The sequence below is a fragment of the Chinchilla lanigera genome, unplaced genomic scaffold (assembly GCF_000276665.1).
Source record: "Chinchilla lanigera isolate Chin_1 unplaced genomic scaffold, ChiLan1.0 scaffold00014, whole genome shotgun sequence".
NCBI lineage: Eukaryota > Metazoa > Chordata > Mammalia > Rodentia > Chinchillidae > Chinchilla > Chinchilla lanigera.
Window position 1 is genome coordinate 10915820 of NW_004955415.1, and position 14880 is coordinate 10930699.

The 14880-nt window shown below is 41.5% G+C and overlaps 1 protein-coding gene across 1 annotated transcript in view; it reads right to left on the bottom strand.

Moving 5' to 3' along the window:
- The window catches only part of Arhgap26 (Rho GTPase activating protein 26), a gene marked incomplete in the record, with an annotated part of 431142 nt that overhangs the window by 280410 nt on the left and 135852 nt on the right, over positions 1–14880 (bottom strand). Inside the window, 2 exon segments of the mRNA XM_013512302.1 lie at positions 5373–5467; positions 10928–11028. Coding sequence (XP_013367756.1) covers positions 5373–5467; positions 10928–11028 — 196 coding nt within the window.

Genomic DNA, 14880 nt, shown 5'->3' on the forward strand with positions numbered 1-14880 from the left:
TCTTTAACACTGTTAGTTTCCTGGTAGTGCTGTAACCAAGTGCCACAAACTTAGTGGCTTGAATATAGAAATTTTTTGTCTGTGAGATCCAGAGCCTTCTACCTCTGTTCAAATGAAGGCATTAGCAAGACTGGTTCCTTCTAAGATCCATTCCTTCCTTCTAGATTCTGTGGATTGCTGGCAGTCTGGCATTCTCTGGCTTGTGACCATCATCCTGATCTCCGCTTCATGTTTGAGGGTATCTCCCTCTGCCCATATTGTCTCTGTCTGCATTTCCCCACATGATAAAGATACCAGTTGTGGTAAGTTAGTGCCTACCTTAATGACTTCATTTTATCTTGATAACCTCTATAAAACCCTATCTCCAAAAAAGGTCACATTTTCAGAAACTAAAGACTAAGACTTCAACATATGAATTTAGCAGGGGCATGATTTGCTATGAAACACACCTTCTAAGAAAATACGAAGATTCTCCTTCTCAGCACGTGGCAATACCCTACAGCTATGGACATCATACCATGTTCTAAGCAAGTTTTAAGTTTGGGATTAGAGAAATTTAAAAAAATATTCTCTTAACTTTGTTCAATGTTGTGGACAATAAAACTCTTCTGAAAGAAAATGAAAGCCATAAAGAGCTAATATTAGCCTGTGAAATATTTGCTCAGAATAAGCCACAGACCTTGAGTTGTTCAGGTCTGAACTTCGCCCCAAACTAGTTGTGAAAAGAGGAAGGCACTAGGGAAAAGGTACTAACTGAGATGTAGCCTCAGAAATTATGCAGACACCAGTAAGATGGGTGTAGAACCCATGGGAAAGAGTATGGACCTAGTTTTGAAATATCAAAGCTAAAAGAACTTAGGGAGGAGAATCAGAAGATTTCTTTAAATGTATTCAGTCTTAAAAAGGAACCTTAATGCACCGAGTTCAAGACCTCAGCTCTAAATCCCAAAGCCCTAGATTAACACATAATTTGCTTTCCAGCTAATTCATGGGGCAAAGAGTCACAATAGGATTCTGGAAGGATCCACACGTCAGGGTTTGACCCCTTTTCACTATGATTTTAGGATTAACAAATTGACAGCAGTACACTGGGATATGCTTAAAACAGTCAACTGATAAAACAGCAAGAATGATTTGATGTTGGGGACCATGAGTTATAAATTGAGTTTAAGGGATGTCCAAAGCTCGTTCTTCTCCTGCCCTTGAGCCAGACTGAAACGAGGAGATACCCTGCTCGTTTCTGGCCACAGCTGGAAGCCCTAGGGCTAATGACTGCAGTGGCGCTCACAGGACAAGATAGAACTGCTGGAGACAGTAAGGTAAATAAGGTACGTGGGGAAACTATACTTTCCTCATTGGCCCCTGTCTCATCCTTGTCCTTGCAAGAATGCTTTGTCCTTCTTCCTAGCCTGCCATAGTCGCCATCACTGTTCCTGGAATCACCCACTGCCCTTCACCCCTATCCTTGACTCAGACATAATGAATAAATACCAGGGTTCTATGTGCCTTGTGGTCTTTTGTTCCCGAGAACAACCCATCATCCCAGATCCCTGTCTGCACCCGTTGTGTCTCTTACTCTTTCTTCCCCCTGTGCTCTGTAACACTTGGTAGGAGACTGGGGACTCACTACAGGGGTCCCTGATTACTGGTGCCCCTCAAAAGGTGAAAAAGGTTGCTAATAAGTTTGATTTCTCCTACTCATGATAGTCTCTCTGGATAAAAAGTTTTTAAAAATGAACATCACCTTAAAAATAAAAGGTGAAAGAAGAGGTGTATGGGGAGAAAAAAAAGAAATATTATGCATGGAACAACTACTACATGCCTAGTTCCAGGATCTATCTGCATAACATCTTGCTTTGGTCATGTGAGAACTTTCTAAAGGTAACAAAGTAGTACCCAAGTAGACAAAAGCAAGATTAGTTTATTGCATCATTAGTTTATGATGCCAAATGCAAATGATTAGAGTGAGAACAGCACTTCTCAAGTTCCAATGCCTGTGCAGTGAACACGCCATAGCATCCCTGAAATACACCCACCAATAGCACCCCGGGAACATTTCTAAAACGTTCTGAGTTTTATGGCTGTAGTGTACCCTGGAACAAGCTGCTACACCCTCCAGTTCAAATCCCAACTTAGCCTGGAGAACAGAACTTTGCCCTTCTGAACTGCAGACTCCTCAGCAGTGGAGTGGAAATAAGGGGATGCCTGCTTCCTAGGTTATAATGAAGACTACATGAAATAATTTCTGAACAGTGTCTAGCTTATAGAAAGCATGAAGCTGTCTCCCTCTTCCTTCATTATGAGCACTTTTTAACCGAAAAGGTAGGGTTTTATCGTGGTGATAATCATGTTTGACTTCCTGGTGAAGTCATCTGTGTCAGAGACTGGACATGATCTTTTCTACTAGCTACACTGTTCCCCTCTGTATGGGTAAGTACCAAGCTCATGGTAAAGGAGCCTGAGCTTTTACATCTATTTGCTTGTTTGTTTTGCTTTGTTTTGTCTTAGTGTGGTTGCCTGTTACAATGTCTCTAGTGAGAAAAATGATTTTCTGTGCTGATGAAACTGTACTGTGAAATACTGGTGGTATAATGCACTAATCATTAGAATAATGAATACTAAAGAGCTTGAAAATATGAATTTTAGGGTATCAGCCTCAAAACGTTGGACTGTGTGGGTCCGGGGTAGGCATTAGAATCTGTAGTTCTAGCCAGCACCCCAGTGAATGCAGAATGCAAGTGAGTCCTACCACACAATAAGAGACCTTGATCAAACCAACCCAACCCATTAATCTCCTGGAACATCACTTCCTAAAGGCTACAGCTTCTGAAATACCAGCACTAAGATCCCACAACCTCTCATTTTCAAAGTCACACAAATCACACTTCGATATGTATGTGTATCTTGACATAACACCACATCAACAGCCAGTATATAAATGTTTCTATACTCTATCATTAGCATACTCAGGCAACATTTCGAATGTTTGCACTGTTAACTGTAACCATTCCTCTTTTGCCTCCACACTTCCTAGATGCTAAGCTGCACCATGACCCCTGAAGCTGTGGGCAGCAGGTGGAGCTGAGGATGCTGTGGCCAAAGACAGCAGGGTCAGAACACTGGCCTCCTCGCTAAAGAGTGCAAACGGTAAAGGAAAAGCCATGCGTCGGTAGGAGAAAGAATCCCAGGCTGCCCTTGCAGTTGCTCAGCACATGAAAATGTTTTGTCCTCATCCTCTCCTAGGTATGTGAGGAAAATACAGAGGGACATTGGAGCAAAAAGGGGGAGGGGAATCCTGCCAAAGGGTAACCTTATCTCTGAGACCTATATAAAACTGAGATAAGTCATTTCATAGAATTGCCGACTTTCCTCCTCCTGCAGGGGAGATTCAGCAGCCTGGTTCTGAGCTGTTACAGACCAGAGACAGGCACTGCAGAAAAATCCACTTCTTAAGCGCACTCAGTGTCTCAAATGTGACATATTTTCTCTCAGCTTAAAATTGGGGCCTGCCAAGGCTTTGGGGCATGATAAAGGAGGGAAGGTACTGGAAATACTGTATTGGCAAAGGTAGAAATGAGATTAATATACAACAGGGAATTCTAACTGCCTCGAAGCAATTCCCCACAACTTCTCAGGGTACTTCCGAAGACATAAACATGGAAAATAACTCAGCTCCCAAAGCATCTCTGCGCTTGTTCTCAATCTGATGGAAAGCTGCAGCAGAAGGCTGCCCTCTTCCACACAGCTGCACAAACACACACTCGTCTTTAGGAACTACATGTCATGGCCATCAAAATCAGCTCCCCTTCCACAAAAACATACTTTCTGAACATCTTCACAGATGCCAACAACATGGATTCCCTTAATTCCATGATCAAGATATACAAAAAAAGATGCCTACACCTACATAAAGCATCCAGATTTCAGATTACTTAAAATAAAAACCAATTTGATATAAGGAAGGCTCTTTGCAATTCCCCTTTGCTATCCCAATTCCACCCATGCTCCATATCCTTCTCCTTTACCTTCCCTCTGACAGTCTCACACAGTGCAGGGCAGGAGCATTTTCCTTTACTTATAAATTATATTCCTCCATGTTTAAAAGAGAAAGGAAGTACAAGTCTGATGAACATGGAGGACAAGCCAAATGACAACAAATAGCAACAGCTAATATTTGTTGAGCACTTATTATCTGCCATGCTGCTCAGCATTTTACATGCATTACCTCCTTGAATCCTTGTAACAATCCTACGAACCAGGAACTATAACAATATTCACTTCCCAGATGAGAACATCAAGACCAGATGAGATTAAGTAACTTGTCCAAAGTCACAGGGCTACTAAGCAGCAAAGTCAAAATTTGGACCCAAGTTGTCAGGTTTGAGAGCCCAAGGTAAGTAACTAAATTGCTTAGGAGACATGGTTGCTTTCCATGAATTTCTGATTTAGACATGCATCTTCCAGCAGGCATGGCACAGAGGAGACCGCTGCCACAAGAAGGCATTCCCACCCTGTCAGCAAGAAGCCCTGCCCACACCGGCGGGCACTCAGTCTTGGCCCCTTAGAGCTCACTGATGATGGCTACTCGTGAATTTCCCAGGCAGGATATCAGCACTGGCTTGACAAAATGGTGTGGCTTTTCTTAAATAAAAGAAAGAGATTACATGGTATTATATGAGTCTCATGCTGAGATTTAAGGATCTTGGTACTAGCGTTGCTGATCTTGAACAGGCAGCTCAAATAAGCTTAACACGTGAGTTTCATTGAAAGAATTAAACTGTTGCCAAGTAAAGTGTCTCAAAGAATTGGAATCCTGTCAAACTAGCTTAACACCATGAAATGGTAGGACTTAATGAGAGACGCTATAAATCCCGAGGAATACAACACACAGCTCTCTCTCCAAAGACTGATTTCGCAAGTGGTTTGGTATCTTTCCTGGGTGTGCATACACATACAGTGGTAGGTACAATATTGTAATTAAAAGCTTTTTTAAATTTAACTAAAACATCTACTGTCCATTTTTGGAATCTTTGTATTCATTTAAGGAAAAGAACCTCAACTGATACAATCAAGGTAAACAGGCAGTTATCTTTGAGTATCTACCACACATACACATTCCTGAGCATGGAAGTGCTAACATTAAAATAAAAAAGCAAACAAATCCTGTGAGTCTGTGCTGAATTTGAAAGACGCAGAGGTTATATTGATCCTTGCAAATCAGCCAAAGCCTAAGATCTAACCCAAAATGGACACAGTCGGGGACAGAGCGGGGAGAGAGAAGAAAAAAGTAAAAAAGTTTTGACTAAAAGGAAAAAAGAAGAAATCCAAATGCAGTAATATCTGTTTCTAGAGAAAGTGTAACCAACACTTACCTGTCTACTGCTTCTACATCAAAGCAAAACCTCTTCTCAATGGAGTCTGTTTTCCGCCGTGTGCAGGATTTGAGGGTGACTGATTCATCTTCGCCCTAGTGGGAAGACACAGACTACTGAAGTGAGGCCAGAATGTGAGGTCTGTTCCTCCTGGAACAAACACAGCACATGAACAAGAGATCACGTCACCTTCTCTAAAGCTCATGATCAGGGGAGATGAAAAGTTGAACATAAACTTTCTCAGGTAAGGGCCTCCTATGGCTAAAATTTGGAAATCCTGTTGTATTTAGAACCAAACATCTTTAGTACTCGTGGATCATGATGGTACAGCATCAGTTTATAGCAGTTGCAAAGAGCTCCTGTTGATACTGTGTTAACTAGGTTAAATTTGTAGATTTGTTAGGAGTTGAAAAAGTTGGACTCCTAAGACTGAGCTTCTATAACCTTGGGCCAGTCATCACCTCAAGAGCACCTTCCTAGCCCAGGTTAAAGATGCCCAGGATGTGTTCAGACATCTTCATGTCCTTTGGAAATCCAGACCTGCCCCCATTCCATCCTCAGGCAGCCCTCAACCCTATTTCTTTCATTATAGATTGATTTCCACTTCTGTGATTTTTCATAAGTGGAACCACATAGTATGTACTCTTTTTTGTCTGGTTCCTTTTCATTCAGCTTAACTGTTCATTCATGTTGTGCACATTGAGAGTTTGCTTCTTTTCCCAGCTGAGTACTAGTCCACTATGTGACTGGAATGTAACAACTGTATCTCCTAGCACTGATGTATTGCCTAGAAGCACCGAAGTTCCAGTCCCTGAGTTCTTCTTTTTCTGTCACTTACAAATCTGCTAGGGTTTCTGCTTCTCCTGCCTCTGCAAGTATTTTTTTCTAAAGGAGGGTAGGGTGGGGTGGGGTGGGGTGGGGTGGGGTGGGGTGAGGGATTAACGAACTTGCCCAATCCGTTGAAATAATAGGAAGTGTGACTATATGGGATAAACTTGATCACTCCCTGACCTCAGAAAGGCACAAAAACCACAGAAGACCTCAGAAGAGACAGTTTATTTTTACACCTGACATCTATTGTCTTTTACTGAATAGCAAAGATTAATTTCTCAGATTGAGAACTGTTCTTTTTCTACTTTGTAAAATACAGGAGTAGGTTAAACAAAATGCACAGGCCATTGTTTGGATTAGGCTCCCACACTAGGCCTCAAGAGACCAGACTAAAAGTCAATAAGGAATCACCCATGCTAACGTTCCTTGTCACTAAACTGAAACTAAGCTATTTGTCTACCCTCCCAAGAAACCAAGAGAAATGAGACAACAGCCAAATTTCCCAAACAGCTCATTCCAACTGGCATCATAATACAGCTCCCTCTGCCTTAATTCTTACACAGAAAGTTAACTTGAACTAACTTCATGTTGACCAATCAGTTATTTTTCTCTCCTTCTGCCTCCCTGTCCTTTCTTTCCAAGGAAAGTAACTTTAAAATGACCAATCCACTTTTGTGTTCTCTGTTTCTGCTTTCATTGGCCTTTCTCTGTCTTATTTATTTATTTATTTATTTATTTATTTATTTATTTTGGTTTTTCTCCGGTACCGGGAACCGAACTCACGACCTTGCACTTGCCAGGCAGGCGCTTTGCCACTGAGCTAAATCCCCAGCCCCGGCCTTTCTCTGTCTTAAAACCGACCTCTTCTGCTTAGCTCATCAGAAAGTCAATTCTGCTTTATGAAACAAAATGCTGTCCAGTTCTAGAATAAAAAATCAAGCTAATTAAGATCTTTAAACTAAACTGTCCTTATTTTGACCTGTGACAAGAATAAGCCTCCAAACATTAGCGGTCTGACCTCATTAATGTCTAAGTATATTTCAGATTTAATAGCTATGAGCCAGCCTCCACTTTCAAAGTTTAGATGAGGTGTCATGGAGAAATGCCAGGGAAGAGGGATCTATAAAGGATCATCAACCAAAAGCAGAAAGAAGAGCAGATAAGGTAAGATTTTGTTCCAAGGAACAATTGTGCCGCATGAGGAAAAATCTACAAAGATGATCTGTTTAACTAGCTGGGATTTTAAAAAGTGGTAGCTCTTAACTACCACTTAAGTAAAAAGTTACATCCATGATAAACACGCAAAAAACCAGACTGTGCTTAAAAATCTGAAAAAAATAAAAAGAAGAATAATCAGGAAGGCTAGAGAAGACTTTCTTGAGCCGGGACTGGAGAGGTCCCAGGAGACAGAACCAGGAGAAAAGGAGCAAGGTAGAAAAGCAGCAGGCAGAAAGGCCCTGTGGTCAGGATCCAGGGAGTGTTAGAGGAATGGAAGGAAGCTGGTGTGACTGGAAGCCCAGACTGACAGGAAAACTGAAATGAGGAAGGGTTGAGGGAGGGTAGGGGCCAGATGATAGAGGGTTCTTGTCTGTATCCTGAGAGCAGCAGAAAAATAACAGAGGGTTTCAAGCACGTGAAGGGACAGGATCAGCCTTGGGCTGCCCCAGACCTGCTGAGGGTGCCCCTCTCAGACAGCGGCATGAGGGACGTTCTTTCACTACACACAAATGGAGCAAGTCTGCTCACAGTTCCAGGCCTGAGGCTGGCAGAACAGTGGGGACTTCGAAAGCAAAAAATATCCAAAACCAAAGGGACAGTTAGTGGGCAAAAAGGGTGGAGTCAAACCATGTCAGACAAAACAAAAACAAAAACCACCCAACTCTACGTCATCTACCTCCAGCTCCTTGAGCGCTTTGTACCCACATGTATGCAAAGACCGCACACAACGCCCCACATGAACCTAGAGCACATTACTTCCAGAGAGCCAGTCCTTCTAGATCCACTACCCGAAACCACAGAAAACAGTGACATGGTAAAGAACACATGATTTCAGGAGGAGAGTCCGACACCATAATGCCAGGCTCAGTCCTGTTGGGCCACTCATCAGCTGATCACTCTGACCTCAGATTCCAGCTTTCTAAAGGGAAAAAAACTGGTCAAATAGGCTAATATAGGGTTAAGAGGTAGAAAATTATAAAAGGTAATATAATTATAGGGAATTACTCTCAGGAACATGAATTATAGCATCACAATCCTAAGATAGCATCTGTTAGTGCCAGGGTCTCTCCAAAAAAGTTGTTCTGTACTAACACATAAAAATCTCTTACAGCCGGGCATGGTGGCACATTCGTGTAATCCCAGCACTTGGGAGGCTGAGGCAGCAGGATCGTTGTGAGTTCCAGACCAGCCTGGGCTACAAAGTGAGCTCAAGGCTAGCCTGAGCTGCATAGCGAGACCCTGTCTCAAAAAAGACAAAACAACAACAAAAAAAACCCTCTTACAACTCAATGAGGTGTTCACTAGAATCTCTCTGAAGTCTTAGGAGTCCCAAACACCACCATAATGGTTTCTGCTCTTTACTTTCAAGTAAGATAAAGCAAAAGTAAATACAAGAGATTTTTTCATTAGCAATTTGGGAAAGTGAAAAAAAGTCCCAAAATAGCCTATAGGAGAGAATAATTCAGTGAAGCTGATTTCTAGAAAGACTAAGAGTTGGAAGAGGACTTGACTCCGTCCAAAGAAAACAGGCCTGTGTTTATGTCCATTTCATGAAAACCAGGGATTCCTAAAAACACAGATTTATAATATTCCTTCTAAATCTGTAGTTTCGCTGTTATACTATTTTAACATGTCTGTTTCCCTGAGGTTATTTATACGTTAACCCACTCCTGCCAAGGAACACACACAGGCTTTGTCATTGCTTGGACACGGTGAAGGAACAGAGACGCTGATAATCTTCTCTACTGTGGCTGAAATAAAAAGGAAGCCCGGAAGAAAAACTGGAACTGGAAGAGAGCAAGGGTGCACCACGGCCAGCTAGTGACAGTGACCATAAAAGCAACCAACATCCTTACTCCGGGAGGGCCTGGCATCAAAGCCCGCACTCTCTACCTTGACACTATAACACCTCACACACACAAACCCAACATGTTGTACAAAAAAGCATTACAGAGAGGACCAGAGATGGAGTGTTTATAGGGTACCAATTCATCAACAGGTAGATAAAACTGAAAAATTATTTAAAGACAGAACCAGATTATTCAAAATGTAGTCCAGAGATCCTAAGATATGAAAAGTATAGGCCCAGAGGTGTGGCTCAATGACTGAGTGTTTGCCTGGCATGCACGAGGTCCTAGGTTCAATCACCAGAACCACTTAAGAAAATAGAATAATATAAATATCCTCATGAAAAAAAAAAAAAATGTAAACATCCACAGGTGGAGGTAATAATGAGAGAGGCAAGAGGTAAACTTCAAAGTAATAAATGGGAGAATTTTCCAGAGTGACTGAAAGAGACGAAACCCCAGCCAAAACACAAAAAATTTCTAGGCAATACATTTAAAAATTTTAAGCTTAGGAAAATCCTACTGAAATGTGGACTACTAAGGAAAGAAAAGAAGGTAGTAAAGCAGACAGAAAGAAAAGATGATCACTTCCACAGGAAATATACTTGGCTGCTATGAGAGTAGAGATTGCCTAGCAGGACATGAGGCAGTAGCTCTGTGCAAGAAAAGAACTGTGGAGAATTGAAGGAGCTGCCTTACCACAGGGAGACCAGGGAGCCTGACATGGCCTGTGTCTTCCAAAGATGGCCACAGAAATCTTCCATCCCACCTGCTCTTCACAAGAAGACACTGATATTCCCCCCACGGGGACACAAGGTTTATGTTCTGTCCCAGTGGAAGTGGGTGGGCTTTTGTGACCATTTCAACCAACAAACAGGGCAAAAGTAAGGCTAACAACTTCTGAGGTTAGGTTATTAAAAAAAAAACAATGCCAGCTTTTAGTGCTAGAACATTCACTACTAAACCCATGAGTACCAAAAGCCATTCTGCATGTTGTAAACAAGCCCAAACTAGCCCAACCAGAGGCCAGATGGACAGGCCGAGACCATACCGAGACACAGGGAAAGAGGTAAGGAAGAGAGAGAGGAGGAGACTGGGAAAGGGAAAGAGCAGTATCTGGCCAGGCTTGAATTGCTGCAGACGTGTGATGTTCTTGCTTTATCATCTGACTGGAACTCATGAGAAACCCTAAGGTTATGCCATCCATTCAAATGTTTCCCAACTTCTGACCCACAAAAACTGGGAAATACTAAAATGACTGTAGCATGTACTTTTAAAAATAGCTAAGTTTGGGGTCAACTCGTTACACAGCAGTAGAGAACTGGAACATCTAAACTGCCAACTGGCAGCTCTCCAGGGACTGAGTGACAGTGACATGAATCAGTTTCACAGAATGAGGTCATCCAAGACTTTTTAGCATCGACAAACATCTGACACACTTGTTCAATATAATAATCTTCCCAAATTGTAGTTCCTACTGTATCTTAAAGCTAAGGATAATTAGCTTATTTTAGACATCTTGAATGGACAACTCCTGGAACTACTATTTAAAATTAAGAGAATTACAATGAAACATCGGCAGTATTACTGTGTATATGTATTATTACCATTGTCTGTTAGTCACGCAAATCAAGCATGAAATTTAAAAAGTGAACTTACCCCCTTTCCTCCAGACTTTTGGTCAAAGGGTACCATGGTGATTTGTTTGGAATCTCGCTGATACGTACAGTAGTGCTTCACCCAAGAAGTTCCAAAGTGACCTGCAAGGTAATATTTCCCATTAAGCATCTAGGTACACATGTCCACTGTAAGCTGCACATAAGTAACTTCAGAAACACAGAGCTCATAATACTCATCCACCCACACGCTGTCTTAGCGGCCATGTATTCTCCACACCAGCTAGACTGAAACAGACAGAAATCTGATCCCACAGGCTGAAAATGGAACCAACTCAAGGCTTTCCCCCAGAGACCCATGAACACTATTCCCACCAATGCTATATCTAGTGGGTCTTAAAATATAAGGGAAGTAGAAGTTCCCTGGGGAAGCTGTTTCATATTCCCATCATCAATCCCCATCTGAAGTTTCCGTTCTTTACTGACAGGAATAAGACAGCTAAGGCAAGAACGCAGAAAGGCTAAGTGCCTACCACCATTCTCATCTGAGGCAATGACCTCATGCTTCCCACACAGCTGCTTGGAGACTCTGACATCTGGGGTTCTGATCTACTTCCAAATCCCTAATTTTTACTTAAGCAGAAGTCAAAAAGTATCTGAATAGAAGACACCAGAGATGCAGAATGGAAGTGACTATAAATGCCCAAAGGCAGTCTAAAAGTCTCTCTCAAAACTATACCTCAGGAATTAGGGAGACACCATTAAGTCAAGCTCTAACAAAATCTCTGATTTTACTCAGTGTTTGGCCAGCTCCTTTATTTTGAACAGCAAAGTACGATTAGAAAGAAAGCATTAAGAGCCTGCAAGGACATCAGTCAATACTAATTTTAGATATTTATAAAGCCCACACAATAGAAATGGTTAAACTGTTTTAAAACATAGTCAACAGATATTTAATAATTATTAATGATATGGTGTTGTAGTCAGGGCTTTCAGGGGCATAGATTTAATATAGGACACATAATTTGTAGGATTATTTTATAATATTCACCTAAAGAGTCAAATACAGAAGCATGCAAAAAATCTGATGTACTGGAGACCCAAACAATCCAGCTGAAGGCCTGGATCACATGGCAATGTCCTACATGAGTTCAGCTGAAGACCTAGAGCCCACAACAATGTCCTCCACAAGTCAAGCTGGAAGCCTAGAGCCCAAGACAATGTCTCATGAGAGTCTTTATCAAGGATCTACACTGGCAAGGCCCAAACGCCAGTGGTGGAAGCTAGAAAGTCTGAGCCAGTGGGGTGAAGGACCTGTGCCAGCAGACTGAGACATCTGCCCTGGAGCCAGGAAGTGATTCTCAAGGTAAGGATCAGAGCTCTCCCAAAGAGAATTGCAGCCATCCTCAGTGACAGTGAGGACTTGAACTCTTTCAGCAATGAGAACAGCTGAGTTAATATCAGGAAAGCCACTGCAATAAGCTTCTCCAGGAGAATCAACAGCACACCATCTTTCCCTCTAGTTCTCTTTCTATGCTATTTGCAACAATCCTCAGGTGAGCCTTCCACACCCAGAACCACACTGATTCAGTTCAGTTGGGTGTTACAGGTTGACTATTAGTTAATCCACCATATATGGCATGATGAAAATCACAAGTATTTAATAAACTCAGAAAGCAATACTAAGGGTGTATATTGGGACATCACGGACAAAAGAAAAGAGCAACTATTAAAGCATATTCTTGTAGTCTGGGGGGAAAGTTCACAAAGATTCCAAAAGTGCTTCATCTTGGACACTATGTGCATCAAGACAAAATATGAATCTGTAAGTTCATACTGACAAGGGAAAGAAAGAAGTATAGACAGATAGTCAGACAGGACAGAAGGGAAGGCATAAGAGGTGGCAGGGCACTTCTTTACATTACAATGAAAGGCAACTATGAATGTGCTGGGAGTGGTGGGACCAGAAAACCAGTTTGCAACCATCATAGCAAAGATCAATTTAGGCCAGGATCATCAATGAACACTAAATCTGTGGAGGGCAAAGCATGACAAGCAGGGTATTTGATCTTAAATTGCCGCTCACGTATGCCTAGTGAGTTACAAACTGAAATCAGTGACTGTACAGTGGAGAAACAAGAAAAATACCTTGCATGGGTGATCAAAATGAATACCACCCTCAAAAAACAGATGGGCACCATACGCCTCAGGATGTGGCCCAGAGAAGAAGGGAAAGCTACTTATGTAGGACTGAACCAGAGATGCATAACCCAAATCTAATCAGGAGAAAACATCAGACAAACTGATGCTGAGGCAACTTCTATAAGGGAACTGGACCATGTTCTTCAAAATGTCAGTGTCAAGAAAGATAAAGGCTGAGAAACTGTTCTCCAGATGAAGGTGATAACAACTAAATGCAGAGTGAGTCTGTATTAGAGGAAAATGAAATGGTTTATAGGAGCATTACTGGGACAATCAAGAAAACTGAAGTACAAACTATAGTTTAAATACTAAAACAATATTAAATGTTCTGAGTGTGATTACTTAAAAGAATACCCTTATTCTTGAAAAATATTCACTGAAATAAAGAGCATGGTATATGCAACCTGTTGTTGAACATTCAGAAAAAAAGGATGTGTGAGAAGGTACCGTGAATATATACACCTATACAGAAAAAGTATGTATATAATTGTGACCAAACGCCAAACACTGGTGAATCTGAGTGCAGTCATACAGTTGGCCTTTACTCCATTCTTCCAGTGGAAGAAACTTGAACTTTTCAGCTTTTCTGTAAATTCGACACTTTTTCAAAATAATAAGTTACAAAAAATGCTAAGACAAAAAAAAAAAACCTGTATCCCAATGAATGTTCTGGACTGCTGTGTTAGAGAACCAAAAAGTGGTTAGAGTGATAATCAACTGATGTTAAAAGGGCGTATTTGAACAAAACTGAATAATGTGCTACAAGAGCTCAAAAAAACAACACTGATTTTATACATGTAAGTGAATAATATTAATAACTAAATGCTACAGTGAACATCAAGGTACACTTTTTGGTCCTTAAGATTTGTACTTTCAGGTTCATCTCAAACCTTTTGGTGGCAGGTTCTCATGGGGCAAAAAGTGGATCACTTTATATTCGGAACATGGTTTTTACTTCTTATAAAGCTCCACGAGCTCATTGCTATAAGAATAAGGAATATAAAATATAGCCAAACCAACTAGGCCCTATTATCACCAGGGAACAACGTTAAGCCCAATTAGCTTTATGGGCGATAGCTAAGTAGAATAATCACCAAAACCAAGTTTCTATTCTATTCCATCAGGACACTTTTGGTAGCAAAGATATCTGCTTAAGAAGAGGACCCCCAAAGAATGCAAAATGAGCGCAAACCTGGAGGAGAAGGAATGATGTTTCCTGCTAAAAAGCATGGCAGGAGGCTCTAAGAACTACTCATTAAAAAACACTCAATTTCTGACACCGCATGCATGACTAAAACCTGAAAGTGCTGCCCTCAACAGCGCAGCTCCATCACAAAGCTCTTCTGTAGCCCTAAGCCATGAATGTGTGAGTCACCACTAAACCCTTCACCTTCACCTGAGCAGCACCTGCCATTTCTTTCTTAGACATCATTATCACCAGGGCAATGGGTCTTTTTGCAGATGCTTAGGTGACTTTTGGCTTCTACTTTTCATAAATTTAAATACTGGGATGAAGAGTAAAGAAGCAAAGGAAAAGGGCCTAAGTCATGACTGTTCTCAGCTAAAAAAAAGCATCACCAAATAGTAAGTCTACCCAAGAGTATGACTGCTGATAGACAGGAAGATCCAGTGTGCATGATTATCCAATGCTGCTATGATCAGGGCAGCAGCTCCATACACTAAGGACAGAGAATGCTCAAGAGTACAGTGATGCCAGGGAGTGAAGAGCAACCACCTGCATCAGGCAATCCCAGATTCCCAGGGGAATTCCCAGCCACAAGAATATGAAAAAGA